Here is a 22523-nt window from a genome sequence, read left to right as displayed (position 1 = left end):
GCACGGTTACTCCCCGAGCCAGAGGGGCCTGGGTTGTTGGAAAACGGAGGGGAACAGAGGACACGTTGCCAGGAGGCCACAGTTTAGGGTCCTGCATGGTCTGTAGGTCAGGAAGCCCCCTTCAAGGTGTCACAGACAGGCCACTCTGAAGCCTGCAGCCTGTGGGCACCACCGGAGCGGGGCTCGGGCAGGTGTGCCGAGTTGCACCCTCGGTGGAAACTGCTCATGAGAAGACAGGACAGTCACCTTCTGTGAAGTCCCCAAGAGCCAAGACTTGGCCTGCTACTGCGTGTCCAGGCTCTGGCCAGTGTCTGGGCACATTTCTCTGTGACGCTCCCTGTTTATCTCTTCTTGATCTAAACCAGAGACCAGTGCTACGCAGTAAACATCCCTGGGAGGATGGAAATGCTCCATATCTGCACCGTCCAATGGAGCAGCCACCAGCCACGGGTGCTGTCAAGCACCTGAAATGTGGCCCGTGTGACCAAAGAACTGGATTTTAAATTTTATTTAATTTTAATTAATAGTCACCTGTGTCTCGTGGCCACCATATTGGACAGTGCAGCCTAGAATCTCTGAGCTGAAAGATGGACTCATCCCTGGGACGACTCTCTCACAACAAGATTCAAAAGATACTTTAGAATCAGAGAGGTACTTCCACTAGGTCTTATTCTATACTCAAACCTAGAACTAAATCACAGGCTGCTATTTGCCCTGGGAAAAAAGTAAGAAATGAGTCAGCTCTGTCTACATTGGTGCCGAAGCCACAGTGAAGAGTCTGCTGTGTGGGAGGCAGGCGTTTGGCAAGACAGATTTTCTGGCAAGAAAAGAAAACCCTGAGAGGTATTTGTTTTAGAGCCCACATGGGAGTCCTGTGCGATGCTGACTTCCGCCGCTGAACGGCTCCCTCAGATAAGACAGCCCACTGCCGCGCCTGCGTCCCCGCTGGGCTAGATGCTTTCCGGTGAGTGAAGGGGCCAGGTGAGCCGTCCCCTTGGGAAGAGTCATGGCTGTTTATCTTAAGAAGATTTAGGCCAGCGGTTGGCTGAGGAGTGTGGGTCAAGGCCTCTCTTGTCCTGCTGTGGAAAGGGGGACCCTACACCCACCATCGCTGCTGTCACTCAGGTGCCACAGCCCACTGTCCCCCATCGCTAATGACACACAGTCTCTTCTGCCTCTATAAGGTGGCAGGAATACCATTTCTGGGTTTAGCTGTAGGCATGACAAAGAGACCCAGTGAACATTTGCTGGGAAAGCAGGTGTTTCATAGCCAGAGCTTCCCAATGAAACAGGAGACAGCAGCGCGCAGGGGACCTGGGCTCTAGCCCTGGCCCCTCCACTTAGTTCCAGCGGCTCTGACTGGCAAGACCTCCATTTACTCCTCTGTAAAATGGGGATAATATAGGATGTACTCTCGTGGATCAAATGAAATAATGTGTGAATACGGTGCCTGTAAAGTTTATTAAAGGAAGGTCATGTGTGAGCCCTGTAGATCTTTGGCAATTCTCCTATTATTGCTATTATGACTCAGGTTTTCCGTGATGACTCTGAACCTCTTTGTTCGTGGGGTCTGCATGAGAAGTCGAGTTACTATAAGAGCTGCCGCTGTCTAATGGGGACAGGAGACACCAGGAGTGAGGTCTCCTCAGTGCAAGGGGGAGCAGGGCAGGGTCAGGGAAGGAGCTCCTGGCCTCTGCTGCAGGAAGAGCAAGAACAGCCCCAGGTGCAGTGAGTGGCCAGATGTCTGTGGGTGAGTTCAGACAGTGGAAGAGAAGCAAGATGACACTGTCTGGCTGTGTGGGGGAGGGAAGGGGTGACAGCCCCCGTGAGCACCCAAAGTGGGGGCCTGCCTTGCAGAGGGACAGGGTGGTCTGTGGATCAGAGCAGGCGGGTCAGTGACACACACACAGCAGCTGCTGGCTGGGCCCGGAGCCTAGCTGACGGAAACACACTGAGGCTCATCTCCTAACTCCTAAGGATACCTTGGTGACAGCAACCTTGATTTTGAGATGTGGAAATAAAGTAATATTAATAAGAACAATAGATATTGCTTAGGGGATGACACCTATGTGCACCTAAGTGGCCAATATCCACTTGTCATTTAGTCACCGTTTCCTAGACATATGATCGCTGTTCTATTCCTTGAGCATGCTCAGCCCCTTCCAGCTCAGAGCCTCCGTGCATGCTGTTCCTTTTGTGGGAATGCTGTTCCCTTTGTGGGAATGCTCTTCCCTGACTCCCTGATGACCAGACCTGTACCTACCCTAGTACTCTCTCCCCTTCATCCTCTTGGTTCCTCTTGACAACAATGGTTGGACCTTGTACCCCTATGTTTCTCTGTGGCTTTTGTGTGTAGGGTGTGTTCCCTCACTAGGCAATGGTGGAGGCCACGGTATCTGTAGGAACCCCCGTCTCTGCAGCCTCCAGCACAGCATCTGCATACAGTAGGAGCTCTGTAAGAACTATGTTGGCTACACCAGGAATCCTCAGAGCCATCCTTTGGGACAGGTTATTATCCCCATTTTACGGACAGGAATTAAATGGTTGGTCAAGGTCACAGTGAAGGGCAAATCCAGAGTCCCACCCCAAGAAGTGCCAGAGGCAGAGCCCAAGCTCCCTATACTTGTTTGACCCCTCAGCTCATGGTCGAGTCTGGGGTACTCCAGGGGTTTCCACCTCCTAGAGCCCCTCAAACTCAACTCATTCAGTTTGTAGAAAATACTTCAGAAAGACTCCCCAAAGGCAGAGGGTCACCCTGTATCAGCCTGAACCCGGGAATGGCAGGTCTGAGTTAGTGAACTATATGAATGACAGGCTATTTGAAGACCACGTGCCCCCTTCATTGCCAGAGGGGTCCCTCCCTTCTCTGAATTACAATTCCATTTCCAGACTCAACTTTTCAACTGTGCCCACTGTGAACTGTCTTGTATCCTGCATGCCCACCTTCCCCCGCTTCGCTAACCAGATTATAAAGTCCTGGAGGGCAGAGACTGAACCTCCTATTTATTCTGTTCTCCTTGGTGCCAAGCACACAAGAGCAATAAAATAAGCTGACAGCATGTTGCCAAGCAAAGGTTCTGCCAATAAATCAATGACATTAAATCTCTGAGAAAGCCGTAAAGAGACTCCTCGTCACCCCCATGCACCTGGCGACTGGTGAGACCTGGGGAGAGTTTTTGGAGGTGAGGCTACGGGCCATCTCTTCGGAAACCGCGCGGCTGCCCTGCACACCTGTTTTCACTCTGTTTAGATAGGGACGGATGGCACTGACCACTAGGCGTGGCTTTTTCCCAGGCTGACTGTCCAGTTTTCAATCGCACCTGTGCACTGCCCTTGGCCCCTGGCACCTGTGTTGAGGGCGGGCACCTGTAGCTGATGGAGCACAAGCCCTGCCAGCCTGCCAGCCAGCCCCTCCTTCTCTTTGCTGCGAGTCTCCGCACGGAAGGCCCAGCTCTGCAGGCTCAGCCTGTCTCCCCCAGCGCTCTGCGTGTTCTCTGCTGGGACCACTGACACAGATAACCAGGATTTTACAGGTGTGGCGACTCCTGCAGACATGAGCAGGCCCAGACCCCTGGGTCACAGGAAGGCTGCTGTGCTCTGTGATTCCGCCCTTGGCTTAATGTCAGGGGGACAGACAAGAAGGTTGATCCACACCATGACTCAAACGACAGTGGCAATCCTCTTGCTGTCACTTTTCAGTTTTGGAAAAGCAAGTGATCTTCCTGAAAAAGCTATTTGTTTGCTCCCCCCACCCCCAACCCATGGGACTTAGTACACCTCTTTCCACAATGAATTAAAGTGCCTGTTGACATGTTTATTTGTCCTAAATCGGTCTCCTTGTAAAAACCCACCTCCGTACCCTTCAACAGCTGTTTGCGTCTCTCCCTTCTCTCTCACCCTCCTGCCCCCCCACCGCACCCACTTCCTCAGTTTCTCCCCCTGCCCACCGCCCTTTAGGGACCTTTACACTGCCTGGTGGGCACATGGGCCAGCGACAGATGGTGAAGTCATTGGGGACAGCACACAGGACTCACCCAGAGGCTGTTGGAGGCTGTGGTCCCCACGTCAGCAGCCTCTGTGCTGCAGCTCTGGGGCAGTGACCACTCTGGCTCTTCTTCCATTGGCTGCTCACATTTGCTCTTCTGTTTTCTTATGATCTGGATGGGGGCAGGGAACAGAGGGAGCGCGTTACTGGTGAGGCCTCCGGGTGCTGCGTGGAGTCACGGGGGCCACCTTCAGGATTTTTCTTTCAGCCGTAAGAGCTCAGTTTCAACAGAATGCTAGCCTGTTTCAGATCTGCCTTATAATAAAATGGGACAACCTGAGCATTCCACAGTACTTGACAGTTTACAATAAACATTTTATGATGTTAACAACTTCTGTTTATTCAGTGTTTATCATGTACCAGACTCTGGGCCAGGCACTGTAGAGGTTTTACCTCATTTAATCTTCAGAACACTGCTAAGAGCTACATACTGTAATGGTCCCCATCCTGCAGATGAGGAAACAGAATCAGAGCAGTTATTATCGAAGGATGCACAGCTCATGAATAATGGAGCCGAATCTCAAACCAGCGTCTCTGGCTATAACTTGATTTTAGGAAGCATTGGGAAGGCCTATGAAGGGGGAAGATGCCACCAGCCATCAGGGCGGGCTTCAGCTTGCTTGTACCACTTGCTCTTTTGGGCACGGCCATGTGGATTTAATGAGTCCATTTATACAATGGTCTCCGGACTCCCAACTTCCTACAGGCAAGAAGCAGCTGAGAAAACTGCCAAGCCACCAAGGCAGGCATATTCTTCAATGCCTTTTTAGACCAGACAGGATGATGAAGAGGAAGGTGGAGAGCCAAGGACAGCAATGAACTATGGTGCCGTTCCCAGGGACAGACCTGGGCCTGATCAAGGCACAACCCCCACCCACAGAGTGGGGACCTGGCACGTGTGCCCAGCAGGATTTCAGAACTGCTGTGGACCAGTCACCTCCCATCTCTGCAGGGGGGTGGGGTTCTGCAGCTTTTCCGTCCATGCTCCAGCATTGTATGTTGGGTACATGGGGACAGGTGCTTGTGTGCTTAGTTCATAGGCTTCCATCTTGAAAGGGACTAAGTCTGAACCAAATGCACTTTGAACTGTGATTGAATGAGACAGCTGGGGGGTCTTTGGGTGGGTGAGTGTATATGGCATGCAGAAGGGACATGAATTTATTGTGACCAAAAGGGAAGACTGGATTTGCTCAATGCTCCCTGTACATAGCCTTTTGTTGTATGACTCCGCAATCCTCCCAGGACAGGTAGAGTAGACAGTTGACCCTTGAAAAACACAGGTTTGAACTGCATGGGTCTATTAAACACAGATTTTAAAAATCCATGTATATGTGAATCCATGCAGTTCAACCCAACATTGTTCAAGGGCCAAGTGCACTTCCCTCCTCTGGCTTTGTGCTGACCGTGTGCCTGGCTTTGGCCAATGACATGTAAGGAGGGAATGGGCGACAGGATGTCAGGGCCGAGCCTGGGCCTCGGCAGGCGTCACTGGCTTCCTCTCGCTGTCTGGTGCTCTGTCATGGCCATGAGTAGCTGGAGTGCCCTCAGTAGGGCCCCAGAGGGAGCATACTGCACAGACTTGATCCCAACCCTTTGCTTTAGACGAAGCCACTCCAGGTGCATGAACGAGAAAGACACTATGGTAAAATAAAAAAATATATATTTGCTGTTTGACTTCTGGGGAAGAGCTTCAGAACTCCTTGAACTATTTTGAGTGATAGGAGTGTCTTTCTTATGCGAATGAGGTGACTCCTGGCCAAGGCCACTAAATAGACGGAGGCTGGTGGCTGAAAAAACCAGATCGAGAAAGGCAAGTACCATATGATTTCACTCACATGTGGAACCTAAAAAACAAAATAAGCAAGCAAACCAAGCAGAAACATATTCATAGATACAGAAAACAGACTGATGGTTGCCAGAGGGGAGGGGGCTGGGGCTGGGTGAAAAAGACAAGGAGGTTAAGAAGTACAGATGGTGAGTTACACAACAGTCATGGGGACGTAACATGCAGCACAGGGAACACAGTCAGTAATATTGTAAGAACTGTGCATGATGCCAGGTTGTTGGTGAATGTATTGGGGTGACCACTTCGTCAAGTTATATAAATGTCTAATCACGTACGTTGTACACTTGAAACTAATATGATATTGTATGTCAACTGTAACTGAAAAAAATGAAAACAAACAAGCAAACAAACATACCCCAAGCATGTAAACCAGGGAACTTCAAGTTCCACCCCAACCTCTGGGGCGGGGACAGGGACTGGCGATTGAGTTCATTCAGGTGGCCAATGATTTAAGAAATTACGCCAACTTAATGAAACTTCTGTTAAAAATGGAGATACTGAGGCTTGGGGCAGGGGCTTCCTGGCACATACATTGATGTGTGGGAGAGTGGTGGGCGCAGAGAGGGCATGGAAAATTTGTACGCCCATTCCACAGACCTTGCGGTCCTATTATCTCTTCATCTAGCTGTTCATTTGTATCTTTTACAATAAAGGGGTAATTTTAAGTATAGCACTTTCCTGAGTTTTGCGCAGTGTTCTGGCAAATTATCCAACTGTGGGGAGCGGGGAGGGTCATGGGAATCCCTGAATTTGTAGAAGACTGGACAGAAGTGGGTAACCTGGGGACTCCTGAGACTTGCACTGGCATCTTGTGGGACTGAGCCCTTAACTCTTGGGGTCTATGCTAACTCTGACTAGTGTCAGAACTGAATTGAATTGTAGGGGTTGAAGAATTGGCTGTGAGACAGAAATAATCCTGTGTAGAGCCAGAGTTTTGGGGGGCGTTGGTTTCTAAGTAGTCATTACTGATTTGGCATGTAAGGGACAGTGTAGGGTATGTAGGTAGCAAGGAGTGACTGCAAAGCTTCTTCAGCAGAAGACTATTTGAGAAATATGAGAAGAGGACACACACATGCACACACGCACACACGCTCACATGCACACACGCATACATACACACACTTGCACACACACAAAGCCTAGGAAACAGGAAGCCAGTGTGTAACCAACTCTGTGCTGAGTTCCTGGCTCCCCACCCACTTGCTCAGTCCCTAAAGGCAGCCACTCTGCATCCCTCGTCTTAGATTTTTCAGTGTAATCCCTCTGCATTAGCCCTGAGAGCACAGGAGGCAAAGTGACAAAGCACAGAAGGCACAGAGATAAGGCACAGAAATGGTGCCCAAGACAACCACGGGGCCAGTGGTTGCTCAACAGCTTGGCAGAGGCCCCGCTCTGGGCCAGGGTGGTAAACTGCTGTCATAGGGTCCAGGGCCACCTACTTTCTGCAAGATAGTCGTGGCCAGTTCCTCAGTGAGCTCCTCCTTGTGGTCCCGCAAGTAACTGGCCTCGTTCTGCTTGTCCTGCAGAGGGAGGGGAGAGAATGCCGTGTGATGGGGCAGGTTTCAGGTGCTTGGCGATCATTTTTGGGGGAGTCCTGACTGCAAATGCAGGGGGAGGTTGAGCACTGCTCCAGTCAAGGGTGGCTGCCATGATGCCGGTTTCCTGACAAGTGGCATTTTTTCCTGGAATCCATGTACCCTACCCAAGCCTCCCCTAGGAGGAGAAGGGGGCCCATACCAGGCTGTCCCCGTAGGCTTCTGCTTTGGAGATCGCCTCCTCGATGGCCTCTTCGGCCACGCGCAGGGCAACAGCCAATGTGTCCATCATGCTGTGTCCTAGAAGGGAGACAGAACAGAGGTCCCCTTCTGAAAGGGAAGTAAATCGACTGCTCTACTGTAAGCTCTTCTTTTCTAAAAAAAATTTTTTTTTTAATCTTCACCTGAGGATATTATTTTTTCATTGTCTTTATAGAAAGAAGAAGGGAGAGAGAGGGAGAGAAACATCAATGCAAGCGAGAATCATCGATTGGTTGCCTCCCATACGCACCTGGATCAAACCCGCAACCTAGGAGTGTGCCCTGACCAGAAATCGAACACGCAGGCTTTTGGTTACAGGACAACACTCCAACCAAGCAAGCCACCCAACCAACACTGTAAGCTCTTCTGCTTAGATCTCTGGGACATGTTCCACACCGTTCCCCGGGTCCACAAACCCCTCCTCACACATCTCACTGCTTCCCGCTCATCCTGCCCGCGACACAAGTCCCCTGTGAATCTTTGAGAGCTACCACCTCTCTGTTCATGACACCATTACCTTGTCGCTCCTCACTCTGGTCTCCTGCTCTGTAACCCAGCTGGTTCCCAGGCACCCCAACTCTTGACCCCTGGATTCCTCCTCTGAAAAACGTTCTCAGATCCTTCTAGTCTCCCCTTTGGCTGGATGTCCATCTGATATTCTGGGGTTGCTTTCCTGGGAGCCAGAAAGCCTCCACCCCCTCCCCCAGGTTATTCTCTCTCATGACTTGATCATAGTCACTGTTGTATTCTAACACCGAGCACAGTTCCAAACACGCAGACAAAAGGACTTAATATAATGGCTCTTCATCTACTTTCCTATATAAAAGTCATGTGCTATGTTGTGCATATAATCTCTCATTATGATGATAGGGGTAAAAATTATTAAGTGTTCTAAGGACATAGGGCTGTACATATGGTTTAATGCAAATACAAAAGCCATGGGAGAATGTTTTAGACTAAACCAACACTCCCAACAACAATAACCCTGGCTAACCCCACGCTGGGTTCCAGGCTGTGTCCCATAGATGATGACAGTGAATTCTTACAGAAATCCATTGAGTAGGTACCGTTTTCCAGACGAGGGACCTGAAGCAGAGCTTGCCCAGGGTTACGCAGTGAGGTCGTAAGAGAGATGAGTTCTAAATTCAGGACCCTCCATCTCCAAAGCCCTCATTTTTAACCACAAGAGTAAGATAAACACAAGCTAACATGATTTTAAAATGCTATCATATTTTTAGTGAACACTTTTTTTTAATTTTTGCATATGGCAAGAAATAGGAGGAAGTGCCATCTCTACGCCAAAGGATTTTTGCAGGTGACAAAATGTTTTAAGCTAAGTACTTGGAAGAGTTCTGTTTCCCCAAGATACTTAGATTTCCATGTCTTACTGAGAGTGAGCATTTCTATCATTCCTCTTATTTCACTCCAGAAACCCAATGCATATCAGGTTCAAGCACGTAGGTCTATGAGGGCTATGTGCCTATCCCTCCTTTTCCCCCAAGTTCAACCTCCTGTATTAGCTTATAATCTCCAAATCATGCATTACTTAACAAATGTCAATGTCCTGAAAGCTGCCTTAAATTCTCTGTAGAATGAGATAAGGTGTAAATACATCAATTCATTAATTAATCAGTCCCTCAATTAAAAAACATAATTCAAACTTCTTAGATTTCTGAAGACACAAATGTAGACAGAAAGTGGCACTTGGTAAACGAAATCTCCAAAACCTACTCACTTAAGGTCAAAGTGATCTAGTCAGCGGATGAGGACATCTGCTCCGTGGCTGATTGGGCACACGGTTTTCCCAATGTTTCTATAAGGAGAGGCTAGGAAATTTAAGCTGACACCACACTAACTGTTCCGTGGAGATAGGCACTGTATTTCCTTCTCTTCTTCCAGATACTCAACAATGTATTGTGTGCAGAAGAGGTACCCCACAAGTTCTCATTGAGTCAAAGATAACCAGTTACCTCCCGAGAGCCAGGCTCTGTGAGGGCCCCCGGTGATGCCCTAATGAACAAGCTAAGCCCACATTCTGTGTTCTTCCCTCCTGGGTGGTCAGGTGCATAGGTAGCTGCCAAGAGGTGGGCAGTAGATCCTGGGACAGGGATGGTTACCAAGGTCCACACCACCCTGCAACGTCAGAGCCTGGAGCCAACACCAAAAAGGCTCTGGATACCATGTTTATAATTTTTGATGCAGAGAGCTGAGAATGTTCTGGCTGAAAGCGAAGGCTTGGGTCGATGTTTCCGGGAGAAAACAGGCAGGGGTGTAGAGCAAGGGTAAGGAGGCAGAGTGACCAAAGGTCAGAGTGTCGGTTAGATGGTGGGATGATTAGTCTTGGCTAGGCTATCACACCTGTGATTTACCCAAACACTAATGTAGGTGCTGCTCTGAAGGTCGTTTTTTAGATGTGGTTATCATCTACAACAGTTGGCTTTAAGTAAAAAGAGTTTGCCCTTGAAGATATGCGAGGGCCTCATCCAATCAGTTGAAAGGCTGTAAAGGCAAAAAACAAGATTCCCAGAGAAGAAATCTGCCTCAAGAATGAAGCATCAACTCCTGCCTGAGTTTCCAGCCTGCTGACCTACTATGAGATTTTCGGCTTGCCAATCCTCACAATCCAAGGAGCTGGATTAGGACATGCGAAGGTTGGTTAGGCACCCTGGAGGATCTGCATTTCAGGCTCGGCAGTACACAGAGGAGTACCGAGGCCATATCCTCATGTGGGATAGCCTGTGGGGAAATTTCAGGCAGAAAGGATGAGGGAGGATGGGATCTTCATGAGAGACCACCCCAAAGAATAGGACAGAGGGCACAGAAGAGCTGTGGGGGCCACAGGCACTAGCCCCCAAGGCCCAGGACTTGGAGGAGGTGCTGAAGTGTTGGAGAAGCCTTTATTTGAAACTCGAAAATTGTTTTTGTTTTTAACCTCTGCTCTAAGGGAACTATGACATTGGTATAAAAAAAGAAGTTAATCAGTGAGGGATGCATTCTTGATAAGAATATTTTAATATGCATTGCACATGTGTATTGTTTTTTATATGCCAACTCTAGAGCACTCACCAGTTGATCATAAAGTATTTAGTGGTCGGGCAGCTGGGCAGCGAATGAACTTCTCTGGGGCACACCTTGGATTCACTTATCTATTCTGAAGATGGACACGTACAAATGGCAACAGCAGGAAGACCCATGGAGACTCTCAACAGCAATATATAGTTGTATCGAGTGGTTACAACGCAACTGGGAGACTCTGACAGTATCTGAAGGTGTTTCTATTCCTCCAACCTCCCGTTAGCAGCAAATTTTTAAGCAACCTTACCTTCTGACTGCCTATAAAATGTTGCATCGCTGCTTGAAACACTCCCTTCATTCTCCAGATTTGTGTCAAAAAAGCTTCCTCCTGGAGGGTGGGGAGGGGGTGGAGCGGGGGAAGAGAGAGGGAGAATGAATTTGATTATCAAAGGTCTTCAGTGAGCAAGGATGCACTGAGTTACTCCCTGTCAGGCAGCCCTGCAAAGAGGGTGGGCAACCACTGGGTCAGAAAACAATGCTACACTTTGGTCACACTTTTCCTCTCACATTGATTCCTGGTATAGCATTGCTGCCACCTCAACTTTCTTTTAGTACCTTCTTTGGAAGCAGTGTGGAGTCAAAGACAGAAAAATAGATTGGATTCAGAGAGAGTGAGGTCAGTTCCTAGACTTAAAAATTATTGGTCATGTGACCTTGAGCAAGCCACTTAACCTGTCCGACTCTTGGCTTCCTTACTAGAAAAAGAGGAATAACAAGAGCGCTCTCCTCCCGGTGGGTAATGAGACCTTGGGTGTCTGATCTTTAGCTGAGCTGCAGTCCATGGCACGGATCCAAACAGTTGCCCTTAGCGAATAATTTAACTGTCATCATTCTCTTCTGCAGCAGCAAACCCAGAGATAAGGCAAGGAATGGCATTTCATCTTGTAAGGCCCACGGCCTCTTCTCTGGTCTTCTTTGAATAGATCACACAATCCTGGTCTTAGTTCCAGTCTGAGAAGACCAGTTGGCTGAGCCCTTTTTAAAACCTTTAAAGGTGGGCATTTTTATTATATGCGTTTGCATCCAATGAGAGCTCTGAAGATGAGGATCATAGATATATTTTTTAAATCACTGTATTGTATCCCCAGTACCTAAGATAGTGCCCATAGAGCAGGTGGCTCAAAAAAATGATTGAACCGAATGCCAGTGGAAAACACTGATGGAACCAAGAACATAAATACGGGTTTACATTCCTTCGCTCCAAAGCGACAGATGCCACGTTGAGGCAACAGGCCTTTGATACGTGTAAGGCACCTGCGTTTTCTTGGATGGGCTGTCACGGGGATCGTCATGTGGGAACTCTAAGGACAGGAGGGCTGTTTGCAGTGGGTTAGCAGGCTCCCACCTTAATGACACAGGCTGGTAGTGCGCGGCCTGTCATGGTCACTCAGTCCGACCATTTACCATGCGCTGTGTTTGGGTTTTTTCATCAGGCTTTCCAAGGGCCTGAAGTCCATTTAGTCTAGCTGTGCAACACTGAGAAGTTGACTTTGTCTTCCTGGGCCTCTGTTTCCCCACTTATAAAATAAGGCTTTAGGGTAAGTCACCTCCTCAAGTCCCAGGCTCTACATTTAAATGCTCGGATTTCACTTTGGCCCAGCTCTACCCAGCATTCATTCATTCACCCAGCAAATGTTCCATGAACACCTTCTCGGTGCCTGGCCCTGGACTGGGTGTCTGGGTATCAGGGTATATTTCGAGCAAAGCCAGAGAGCCTCACTTCCCTGACCAACTTGATAGTCTAGTGGGAGAAAACACATTAACCAAAGATTTATATACATAAATACAAGAGTATAGATATGTTAAGTGCTCTGACTGGGTGCTTCACGGCGGCGTAGTGCAAGTATTCAGCAGGGAAGACTGATCCACAGTGAGGAACCAGCCAGAGGGGAGAGTCCGGGGGAGAGCAAACAGCTTGCCCAGGACAGGCAGTGGGGGCAGCAGGGTGAGCTGCAAGCTGCAGGGGGGAGAGGCAGCCTGGGGGGGGGGGGGAGGCCCTGGAGACGCAGACCACACAGGCCATGGTCTTTATCCCAATAGCCCCGTGAAGCCAGGAAAGGTTCTACAGGGTTGGGCTGGTCAGACTCGTGCTTCTAAAGTTGCACTCTGGCTGCTGCGTGGAAGGGATGGGTGTCGGGTGGAGGGAGGAAGGGTCGGAACTAGGACCCACGCATGCAGCCCACCCTCTGGAGTGTGCCTGGGACAGGAAACAGACTGGCAGGGCAGGAAGTGGAGGCAAATGTGCAGCCAGGACGGGTTTAGAAAATGGAAGGGACCTTGAGACCTTCCTGGAAGGTGACAGGGATCAGATGCCAAGGCGCACGCTGTCTACCCTGTGAAGGAGGAGGTGAGGTCATCTGCTGAGAGAGTGGAGCGGGTGGGGGAGGGGAGTCTGAGGAGACAGGAGAAGGTCTGGAAACATCTTTGGGAGACTAAGCTGACCAGTATAACCCCTCTCCTTGGTGCCTTTAAGTCTACAGGTGGGCGCTTGAATGTCATTTAGGATGATGTAATCTTTCCAAGGGCAGAAAGCAGTGGAAAGCCCTGACCCAGCAGCCAGACAACATTAAGTCACATCTTCATGGGTTGGAGGAGCCTCTGATTTCATGGGGCTCAGTATTTTCAGAAAGACCATGTCTGTCAGTCAAATCCCAGATGAAAGATGTAATAGACCTCTTCAAAGATCATGTCAGAAATAGATTTATAATGTTAATAAATAAAAGCAGTGGTTATTTTCCCACTTTATTTATCTAATACTAAATATAAGCATATCAATTATTTATCCCATTGTCTAGGGATAAAGTATATTACTAATGGCTACTTTTATATTTTCATCTAGTGCTTGTTTTTAGGCTACCTGTTAAAACTATCATGCTGAATCCATCAGATAAACCATGGGAACACTCTTTCCCACTGGACATTATATTTTTAAAATAAATTTACTTATTTACTTCTCTACTGGAATGTTGCCTCTGAGATGGCAGGATCTTGCCTGTCTTATCACCACCATCTCTTAAACCAGGTGGACACATAGTAGGTGCTCAATAATGTCTACTGATGGAATAAGTAAATCTTCGATGTATCTGATTAAATGGATGGGTCTCCGTTTAGGCCTAACCTTGGGAGGGACTGATGGCAGTACAAGGTGTGCCTGTGATAGGTGACCCAGAAGATTCTGTGAACTAAGTGAATTTTCAATGGGCTGTTTTTAGGGCAAACTACACTGGTCCACACAGTAGAGATGTTTCTTAGGTAAAGCAGTTTTGCACTGAGAGCTCCGGAGCACAGCATCTGCCTTGCACACCGTAGATGTTGCATGTTACGTTCTGACGATCAGAATTCTGAAAATAAGTACCCTTAGATGGAATCAAGATAGAGTCATTCATTCAGAATTCTCCCGAACAAATGATAGTGAAGTTGGCAGTGCCTTAATATAACCCAGAGAACTTTAAACAATATCTCTACTGGGCCCACCTCCAGAGATTCGGAAGTCATTGACAGGGCGTGGAAGAGGATCTGGGCACTGGGATTATTTTTTTCAAAGTTCCCTAGGTGATTCTAATATGTAGTCAGGACTGAGGATGACAGGTGACAACCACACCAGGGTGGTGCTGCGTGGTAGGTAGAAGAAAATGGTAATGACTCCCCTGTCACCTAACATAACCAGGAGGCCATGTAAGCATGTGAGGTGGAACTCAATCTTCTAGGTGGTGGGTAGAATAAATCTCACTGTTTTATGATCATGGTTTACAGGCTTGAGTACCATCCCATAAAATGTCTCCTGTCTGCTTGTCTTCATGTTTATCAAAGGGAAGCCTTAATTAAAATGGAGATATAAATCATATTAAAGCAATGCTTTAAGATTGAACTAGTCAGGGCAGCATGGAGAACATAATACATGCCAGACAGTGAGCCCTGCTTTGGGAACACTGAGATAAAGGAGCTGTTGTCCGCACGTGGTCAGCAGGAGAGCAACTTTGTCAGTCATCACTGGAGTGCAGTGTGGTAAGTGACACGCATGACTGAGGCCCACGTGGAAGAAGTGGTGAGCTACAGAGGGCCCAGGACCAACAGCTGCTTCAACCCTGGCAGGGCAATAGATTCTCTTTTGAAAATGACACTGGAGGATTTCAAAGCCCTGAGCTGGCCCACTTGGGAGTCACGCTGGCCTGCTCCCTTGGCAGGGTCATTAGGAGGAAGGGAAAGAAACCGGAATTCTGTTCTGTCTTCTAAGAGTCTCCACATGGGTTTGTTTTTCCCCTCCATTTGCAGTAAGCAGTAGGGAACACCCATGAGATTTGAATTTGGGGGACATGTAAAGGGGTCCCTAAAGCAGACTGGAGGATGTATGAGAGAGGAAGGAAAAGATGGGATACAAATGAGTGAGTCAATTCTATTCTGGAACTTTCTCGAGACATATTTTTGGGTTGAAAAACTACAGTTCACACCATTACTTTTTTCTTTTCTGCCTCCATTCCTAGAGAAAATTTTTAGAAAAAACCCATAAAGAGAAGACAAAAATAATATGTGGCAACCTTGGGCACTGCTCTCTTAGCTACAGGCTTCCTGAGCATTTGAAAGACAGAGATTCTCACAACTGCCACAGAGGCGCTAATGATCCTGTGTTTAAAGCTCCATCCTATTTCCTCCCTTGTCCTCATTGGCTGACATATTTTTAGATAAAACACCACTGAAGACTTAATGGAGAATATAAAATGATGATGGTGAAAAAGCTCCAAATGAGATGCAGGAAATTCCCCCCTCCTCTTTCTCATGGATAAAGAAAAAAAAAAAAATTTACCTGTGTCAGCAAAGTGATGAAAAGAATATAAAAAAATCTGCCTCTGCCCCCGTCTCTAGATAGGAAAAAACAGCCTTTCTTTTTTTTTTTTGAAGGACGCGCTTTTCATATTCTGACAATAATTTCTCTCTACTGGCTGGTTTATTGAAACTACAGCATATAATTTCTCGTTCTAATCAAGGACATCAGTTGTTTTAACTATACACAACGGCATAAGCAGGATGCTTCTTTCCAGCTTCCTGGACGAAGCTGACATTTCCTCACACTCCCCTCCCATTGAATGCAATTCTGGAGTCAGAAGAAGGGAAGGGGAGGGCACTTCCCCTGAGTGAAGCCCTCATCTATCCAGCCAGCCAATGATGACTTTCCAATGTTTTAATCATGAGGGAAACATGGCCAAGAACCTTTCATTTCTAAGGATCCAGAATTAAAATGTCCACAATTCGCAGAAACACTTTGGTCCTCCCGGCTCCTAATATATCCAGCCCGGTGGGGATGCCGGAGCCAGAAGACTCAAAATTTAACTGACGCTTTGCTGTACGTCCTATTTCTGCTCCTCCCTAGAGCCGGATATTTAAGGGACTTTCTCTGTCCAAGGTGAGTGTACCTCAGCGTATGGGGCCTCCAAGCAAGGCCTTCTTCTGCCCCACCAGCCCCGCAAGGTCTCCCAGAGCAGGAGGAGCAGGAGGCAGCCACGTACCCAGGATGTCGAAGCATGCTCCGCTCTCCAGCCGGTGTTTCCTGTACAGGTTTTTCAGGACCTTGGCGCTGCCAAAGCGCTTGAAACGGCTCTTCACGTTACTGTAGAACCATTCCAGGGACTGGGTTCTCAGAAGCCTGCAGGAAACACAGAATTAGAAAAGGGAACGGTTCATTTACGAAACAGGATTACGGGACGGTGGATTGCAAAGGCTGCCACCATACTTCGTGGCTCCTTCTATCAAGAGGTGTGTTTATGTCTCTCCTCCTGGGATCTCGGCTGGCTGACTTGCTCTGACCTTAGAGAGCAGTAGAAATGATGTCATGTGAGTCTTGAGCCTTGCAGCTTCCTCCCTTGCTGCTCTTGGAAGCAAGGCCAAGCTAGCCTTTGGGTTGATGAGAGACAATGGCCCAATCACCTCTATTGCCCCAGCAGGTATGCAGCCAACCCCCAGACAGGTGAGGGAGGCCATCCACTGCCAGCTGACTGGAGATGCATGAGTGACCCTAGGTAAGACCAGCAGAAGAACCGTGCACCTGAGTCCATCCCAAGAGCAAGCTTATACATGCTTGCCACGCGAAGCCACTGACGGATACATCTGTTTAATAGCAGGCTTTATGTTTGATACTGCTATTGCATTAGCAGCATTTCTAATTTATCTTGTTGAAATGATAAGTACAAGTGAGATAAAGGCTTTATAGCAAAATTCTCAGCCTCTTATTCGTTCAGCTGGAAGCACTGGGAAAGGAGTGTTCTGGTCAGAGCTATAATGGTTGGTGCAAAACCCTGGCACGAGTCATCTTCCTTCTGGCTGACAAGAGCATATTTCTAAATCCTTTTCACTTTAAGAAGAGCCTTTGTTGTTATTTTTCTCATTATGAATGTAATGATGCATACTCATTTTAGAAAATTCAGAACAGCAAAACTAATATGGATGCTGCTAATTCAATACAGAGGAAGCACACGTGACTGATCGTCCTCCCCAGATGCCAGTGACATGTGAGAAGACACCCAGTGGGAAAGGAATCTATAAAAAGAAGAATGAGGACGAGGGCAGGATCAGAGATTCGGACAAGTTTCTGGGAAACTGAAGGGGACAGAGGGGATGTTGTTCTGCGAATCAGACAGAAGAGCTGAGACTCGGAGACTGGGGCCCAGTGCGGAGCTGGTGGGTACAGAGAGCAGGCTGGGAGGATGGGACAGTATTCAGAAAGCTAATCTGATGGCTATGTAGGCAACAGTGAGGCCTCCTGGCCCCCATCCACGAGCAAATGGACAACTGGTTCAAGGATGCTTTGTCCTGGGTCAAAACTAGAGAGCAGTTTTCTCAAAACATTGCACAGTCTACTTGGGGAGGACTAGGACTTCAATATGGGAGTTACCGTCTTGGCAGCAAATCTTTCCTCTTCTCGCTCTGGGGGAGCCCTCATATGCCTGCCCACCGGATCCTATCCATGTACCCCAAAGCCAAGCCTGCCAGTTGCCTGCCTGGCTTACAAACTGGAGCTCCCTGCACAAATGTCAACCCCTCTGGGAGGCCTTCTTTGGCCACCATGATGACAGAGCTTCTGTCCTCTTACTCTCGTTTTCTCTCCCCATATTTTTATACGTGTGTCTCTGTACCTCATATTCAGTTATACATAATTCATTATTCATAAGATAATACATTAGTGTGCTAAGTAACAATTATTTATTATATTGCTGATTATCTATTTTCTCCTTCCAATAGAACACTTACATAGTATATGTGTTTACATATATATAACTCCGCAGTATCTTAATAAACATAAACACCATTTGTTGAGTGCTGGCTCTGTATGAGGTGCCGTGTCAAGAGCTTTCCTTGGGTCATGATTTAATTCTCACGAAGTACAGCACAATGAGTAAGCACACGGGTGCCGGGGCAGGTTGGGACGGGCCCAGGTCCTGGCGTTGCTACCTGTGTGACCTTGAACAAATTCATTAATCCCTCTAAGCCTCACCTTCTTCATCTATAAAATAGGAGGGATGACAGTGCCCACGTTATAAAGCTGTTTGACAATGGAATGATAAAACACAAGCGATAAGGGATCTGGCACCACGTAAGGGCCCCCTAGTTTCTTATCATGGCTCTATAAGGATGAGTCCCATTTTTATAAGTGATAAGCAGAAATGCAGTGAGGTCAAGTGCCTTTTGCCCAAAGGAGCAAATGACTGAGAGGGATAAAAAAAACGGGAGCTCAACCATGCACATGTAAAGAACAGCCGGCTCTCTTCAGTGTATTTTTCTATAGCATTTTATTATGATAAGCATCTGTCATAAAAGAAAAAAAAACCATAAAGCTGTTTTCAGAATTTAGAATAATACAGTAGAAAGGAAAAAAAAAATACAGAAGACTTTGTCCTTGGTAACCATAACCTCTGGGCTTCTGATTGACTTCATAGCTTTAAGAGCACAAAAGAAATACAATTCTAGAAGACAGAAGTTCTCCGGGCTGCCTCTCCCACACTCCACCCTGCTCTAGAGCCACTGACTTCCAGGAAGGACCTGCTGGGGGACTCAACTCTGTAGCTGAGAGGGTCCCAATGGTACTGGTGGGGATGGTTGTTACTGTCCCCCTCATTCTTTTGACAAAAGGATTTTTTTTTTCCTCTTGGAATACTGCCTTTTTCACTCCAACTGAGTCTGCTTTGCTCTGGAAAGGCTTGGCCCCACCCCTGACAGCCATGGGCGGCTGGTCATGTGACATGGCCTTGCCAATCAGGGTCTGGGTGGGGGCTCTCACTGCTGCTGTTGGGAAGAGGTACTCCCTTTCTGCTGGGCTGGCTCCGTTGCAGAATGAAAGCCTGGGGCTTCCAGGGCCATCTTTGCCATCACTTGGGGGATCTTTGTGGTTTTCTGAACAAAAGCAGATTTGATGGTGGGAAGGGATAGAGTCCTATTGATAGACTTTGAAGACCTGGATCTACTCAAGCCCAAGGTCAACCCTTGGACTTATTCATGACATGAGCCAATAAATTAATTTCCTCTTTTGCTTAGAACTTTTGGAGTTGGGTTTCCACTACAATATTTGCAATCAAGTCCTAATACTTCAAGTTCATCACAGGATGAGCCCTCTGTTCCCTGGTTATACCAAAACTTTTTGGTACTCAGAAACACTTTAGTGTCCTCTAAAATAGACTGCCTCAGCTTGCTCAAGTCACAGAGTGGAATCAAGTCACCACACTGAGGCTACTGGGAGGGCGGAGGATGGCACCAAATCCTTGGAGAATGATCAGCAAATCCATAGCCCATTTTGGAGAGCAGAAAGTTTTTCCTAAGAAGTGATGTGCTTAGCTTATGTTTTGACTTAAAGTGAATATGGAGAGCTTTTCTGGAAGCCTCAGGGAAGGCTCCTCGCGATTGCCCTCATTTGGTATTACCGCATTTATTTCACATGTTCTAACATTCATGGCTCCGAGGACACTCGGAGGATGCAGGTGGCTCATGGGCAGAGGTGGGGGGAGAGGGCTGTGAGGACGCCGGCACCAGGGGTGCAGACTGGCTCAGGGTGCTGCAGAGCTGCCCAGCCTGCAATCCCCGCCCCTCATCCCCCGGCCCCGGCCCCAGCCTCCAGCTTCCGCCTACAGACAGGACATCAGGCAAACAGAGGGGAGAAGGAAGGAGCCTTGTGTCGGTGTCCTGCTGGAATGGAAGGCAGAGGGGACCCCTGCGCCTGCTCACGGACTCCCGCACTGGTTCACTCATTCTTTCTTTCCTTCCTTCACTATTCGCTGAATGCACCACGTGGCAGGCACCGTGCGAGGGATGCAGAGGGTGAAGCACAGATGAGGCCCACGCCCAACAGCACGGCCGGACTAATCTCTTCAGAGACTGACAGCACAGTTTCAGGAGTCACGAGGCATGGAGGAGGGCAGGGCACAGCAGCTTCAGGCAGAGCAGGCTGTCTCGTTCCACATCTACAAGGGGCTCATCTGCTCAGTTTGCAAAGAGGGGCAGGAAAGAACATTTGTTTGGGAACTTCTAGGATGGCATCCGGGAACACACGTTGGGGAAAAACTCTCTCTGGTAGATCAGCTGCAACCCAGACCGAAGGTCAAACTCCTTTTCTGTAGCTACGGAGAATCAACAGCATGTTTCTTTTTGTCTCCCTCTCAGCTTCGGCTCATTACTCAGTTCGCAACATCTTCACTAATTCTCAGCTCCGGGCAGGGGTCAGAAGAAACTCTAAAATCATTGTGTTGCTTCCTTAAGGAAATCCTCCTTATCACATCGTGAATACTAATCACTTCAAGGCACTTGTGTAAGCAGTTTCCCAATTTTTTTTTTCTACGACATGAATAAATTTGTCAACAGGATGCATTCTCATTAGAAGACAGACTGGAATCACATAACTCAACACAAGAACAGCATGAAAATTACAATCCCATGAAAGCTTCGCCTAGGAATGCCAGACTGATTGTGGTTCATTAGACTAAAGTAACACGACAGTGAGCAGACAGGAACTGCCTACCTACGAAGAGCTCGGACCTCGGCTCCTAGTGACAAAGCCCGGCTTCTCGGGGCCATCCGCCCAGCAGGGTACAGCTCACGGAGTGCGCTATGGGTGAGCCTCGGGGAGATTCTGCAGACCTCGCTTCTTCCACTAGGGTCCTCGGGCCGGCAGTGTGGGCACCTTCTGGAAGCTCGAAGGACATGCACACACCCAGCCTTCCACCCTCCCCTTGAGACCTGCTGATTCCTAAGTGATAACTGTTCCCATCAAAGCTTGAGAAGCGCTGGCCTAGTGAAATTAGCTAGGTTTTTTTCTGAGTCTTCCTCATTTTTTTTTTTCTTTTAAATCTTGATCACAATCTACTAAGGTAGAACAAGAGATAGACGAGCTGACTTTCCAAGAAAAAAGAAGTGGACTAGGTGATAAAAAGCTTTGAGGAGGCCTTGGCTGGATGGTTAGTTGGTTGGAGGGTTGTCTCATAAACCAAAAGGCTGTGGGTTCATTCCCCAGTCAGGGCGTATGGGAAGCAACCAATTGATGTTTCTCTCTTATCTCTATCCCTCTCTCCCTCCTTCCTTTCTCTCTAAAATCAGAAAACATATTCTCAGGTGAGGATTTAAAAAAAAATACTTTGAAGAGGAACAGAATAATTCAAATGCTACTCCAAAATTCAGGTGAGAACATTACAAAAAATAAGTAAATAAAATGCCACAAATATTGTTGCTACAAACTCGAATCGTTACACACAGCAAGGTTCCCTGAACAATCTATGACAAAGTGCTGCTGCTCCGAGGACCACACTGGAGAACCACTGAGTTCAAGGGCAGATTTGGCATGCCTCAGAGCACAGTACGATTGCCAGCTGTGGGAAAAAACAGGAGAAGGGCGGTCAGGTGCTCGGAACACAAGACTCCTTCCATCCTGACAGCATGAACACCCTTGAGCCCAGAGTCAGAGCAATCAGTTTTGAAAGTCAAGAGTGGCTGAATGAAAAAGAACAGCCCTCACGCTGGGACCCCTGAGTGCGTCACCGAGAATTTGCAGACAGACATGGCCAGGAGTCTGAGAGTGTCCTGCTCCGTTGATACGTGACAAATGCCTTTAATGGGAAGCAACTTGTGAAGGATGAGAAGCTGGAGCTGATGAATAGCAAGATGGAAGAGAAGCCTGGAAGAGAAGTGAGGAGATGTCCATGGGACAGACCCCTAGCTGCTCCTGGGCTCTATACCCAATTTCTCTAATCTGCACAGCAGCTAGAGGGAGACAGGCGAGGAAACTGAGGCTCAAAGAGGCTCAGGAAGCCCAAGGTCACAAAGCTAGCAAGATGCAGGACTGCGATTTGAAGGCAGCTCCATCTGGCTGCAAAGCCCGTGTCTTGCCTGGACCATGCAGATTATGTGGGGACTCTCACCCAATACTTCCCATAGTGCCAGCAATCTTCTACGTTCTTTATACCAATGACCTATTTACTCCTCACAGCCGCCTTATGGGGTAGGCACGCTTAGGAATCCCGTGCCCCAGGGGAGGCACTGGAGGCTATGGAGCCGCCTGAGGACAGAGGCAGTGAGTGAGTGGCAGATCCAGGACTGAGCCTGTGCCCATCACCACCGCACTGTGCTGGCTCCGCCCTGGAAGGGAGGGGCATTCCAAGGAGAAAGATAATAAGACAGGCAGGTGTGCGGCTTGTTCAAAGTTCTGGAGGAGATGAGGAAGCAGCTGCTGAGGAAGGCTTGGTGGCAGACCTGTGTCTGTGGACAGACCCCAACTGCCCTTCCTTCCAGCTGC

At 48.2% G+C, this 22523-nt stretch overlaps 1 protein-coding gene across 1 annotated transcript in view; it reads right to left on the bottom strand.

Moving 5' to 3' along the window:
* MYRIP (myosin VIIA and Rab interacting protein) overlaps positions 1–22523 on the bottom strand; it is a 196000-nt gene that overhangs the window by 45268 nt on the left and 128209 nt on the right. Inside the window, exons 4-8 of the mRNA XM_090284952.1 lie at positions 16264–16400; positions 11010–11090; positions 7629–7726; positions 7331–7411; positions 4035–4157 (exon numbers count right to left, since the gene is read on the bottom strand). Of these exons, the coding sequence (XP_090141078.1) occupies positions 4035–4157; positions 7331–7411; positions 7629–7726; positions 11010–11090; positions 16264–16400 (520 nt within the window). The remainder of the gene's footprint in view (positions 1–4034; positions 4158–7330; positions 7412–7628; positions 7727–11009; positions 11091–16263; positions 16401–22523) is intronic.

The sequence above is a fragment of the Furipterus horrens genome, unplaced genomic scaffold (genome assembly GCF_987537825.1).
Source record: "Furipterus horrens unplaced genomic scaffold, mFurHor1.1.pri manual_scaffold_7, whole genome shotgun sequence".
Lineage (NCBI taxonomy): Eukaryota > Metazoa > Chordata > Mammalia > Chiroptera > Furipteridae > Furipterus > Furipterus horrens.
Note: the sequence above shows the minus strand (reverse complement) of the source record. Positions and strands in the feature narration are given on the sequence as shown.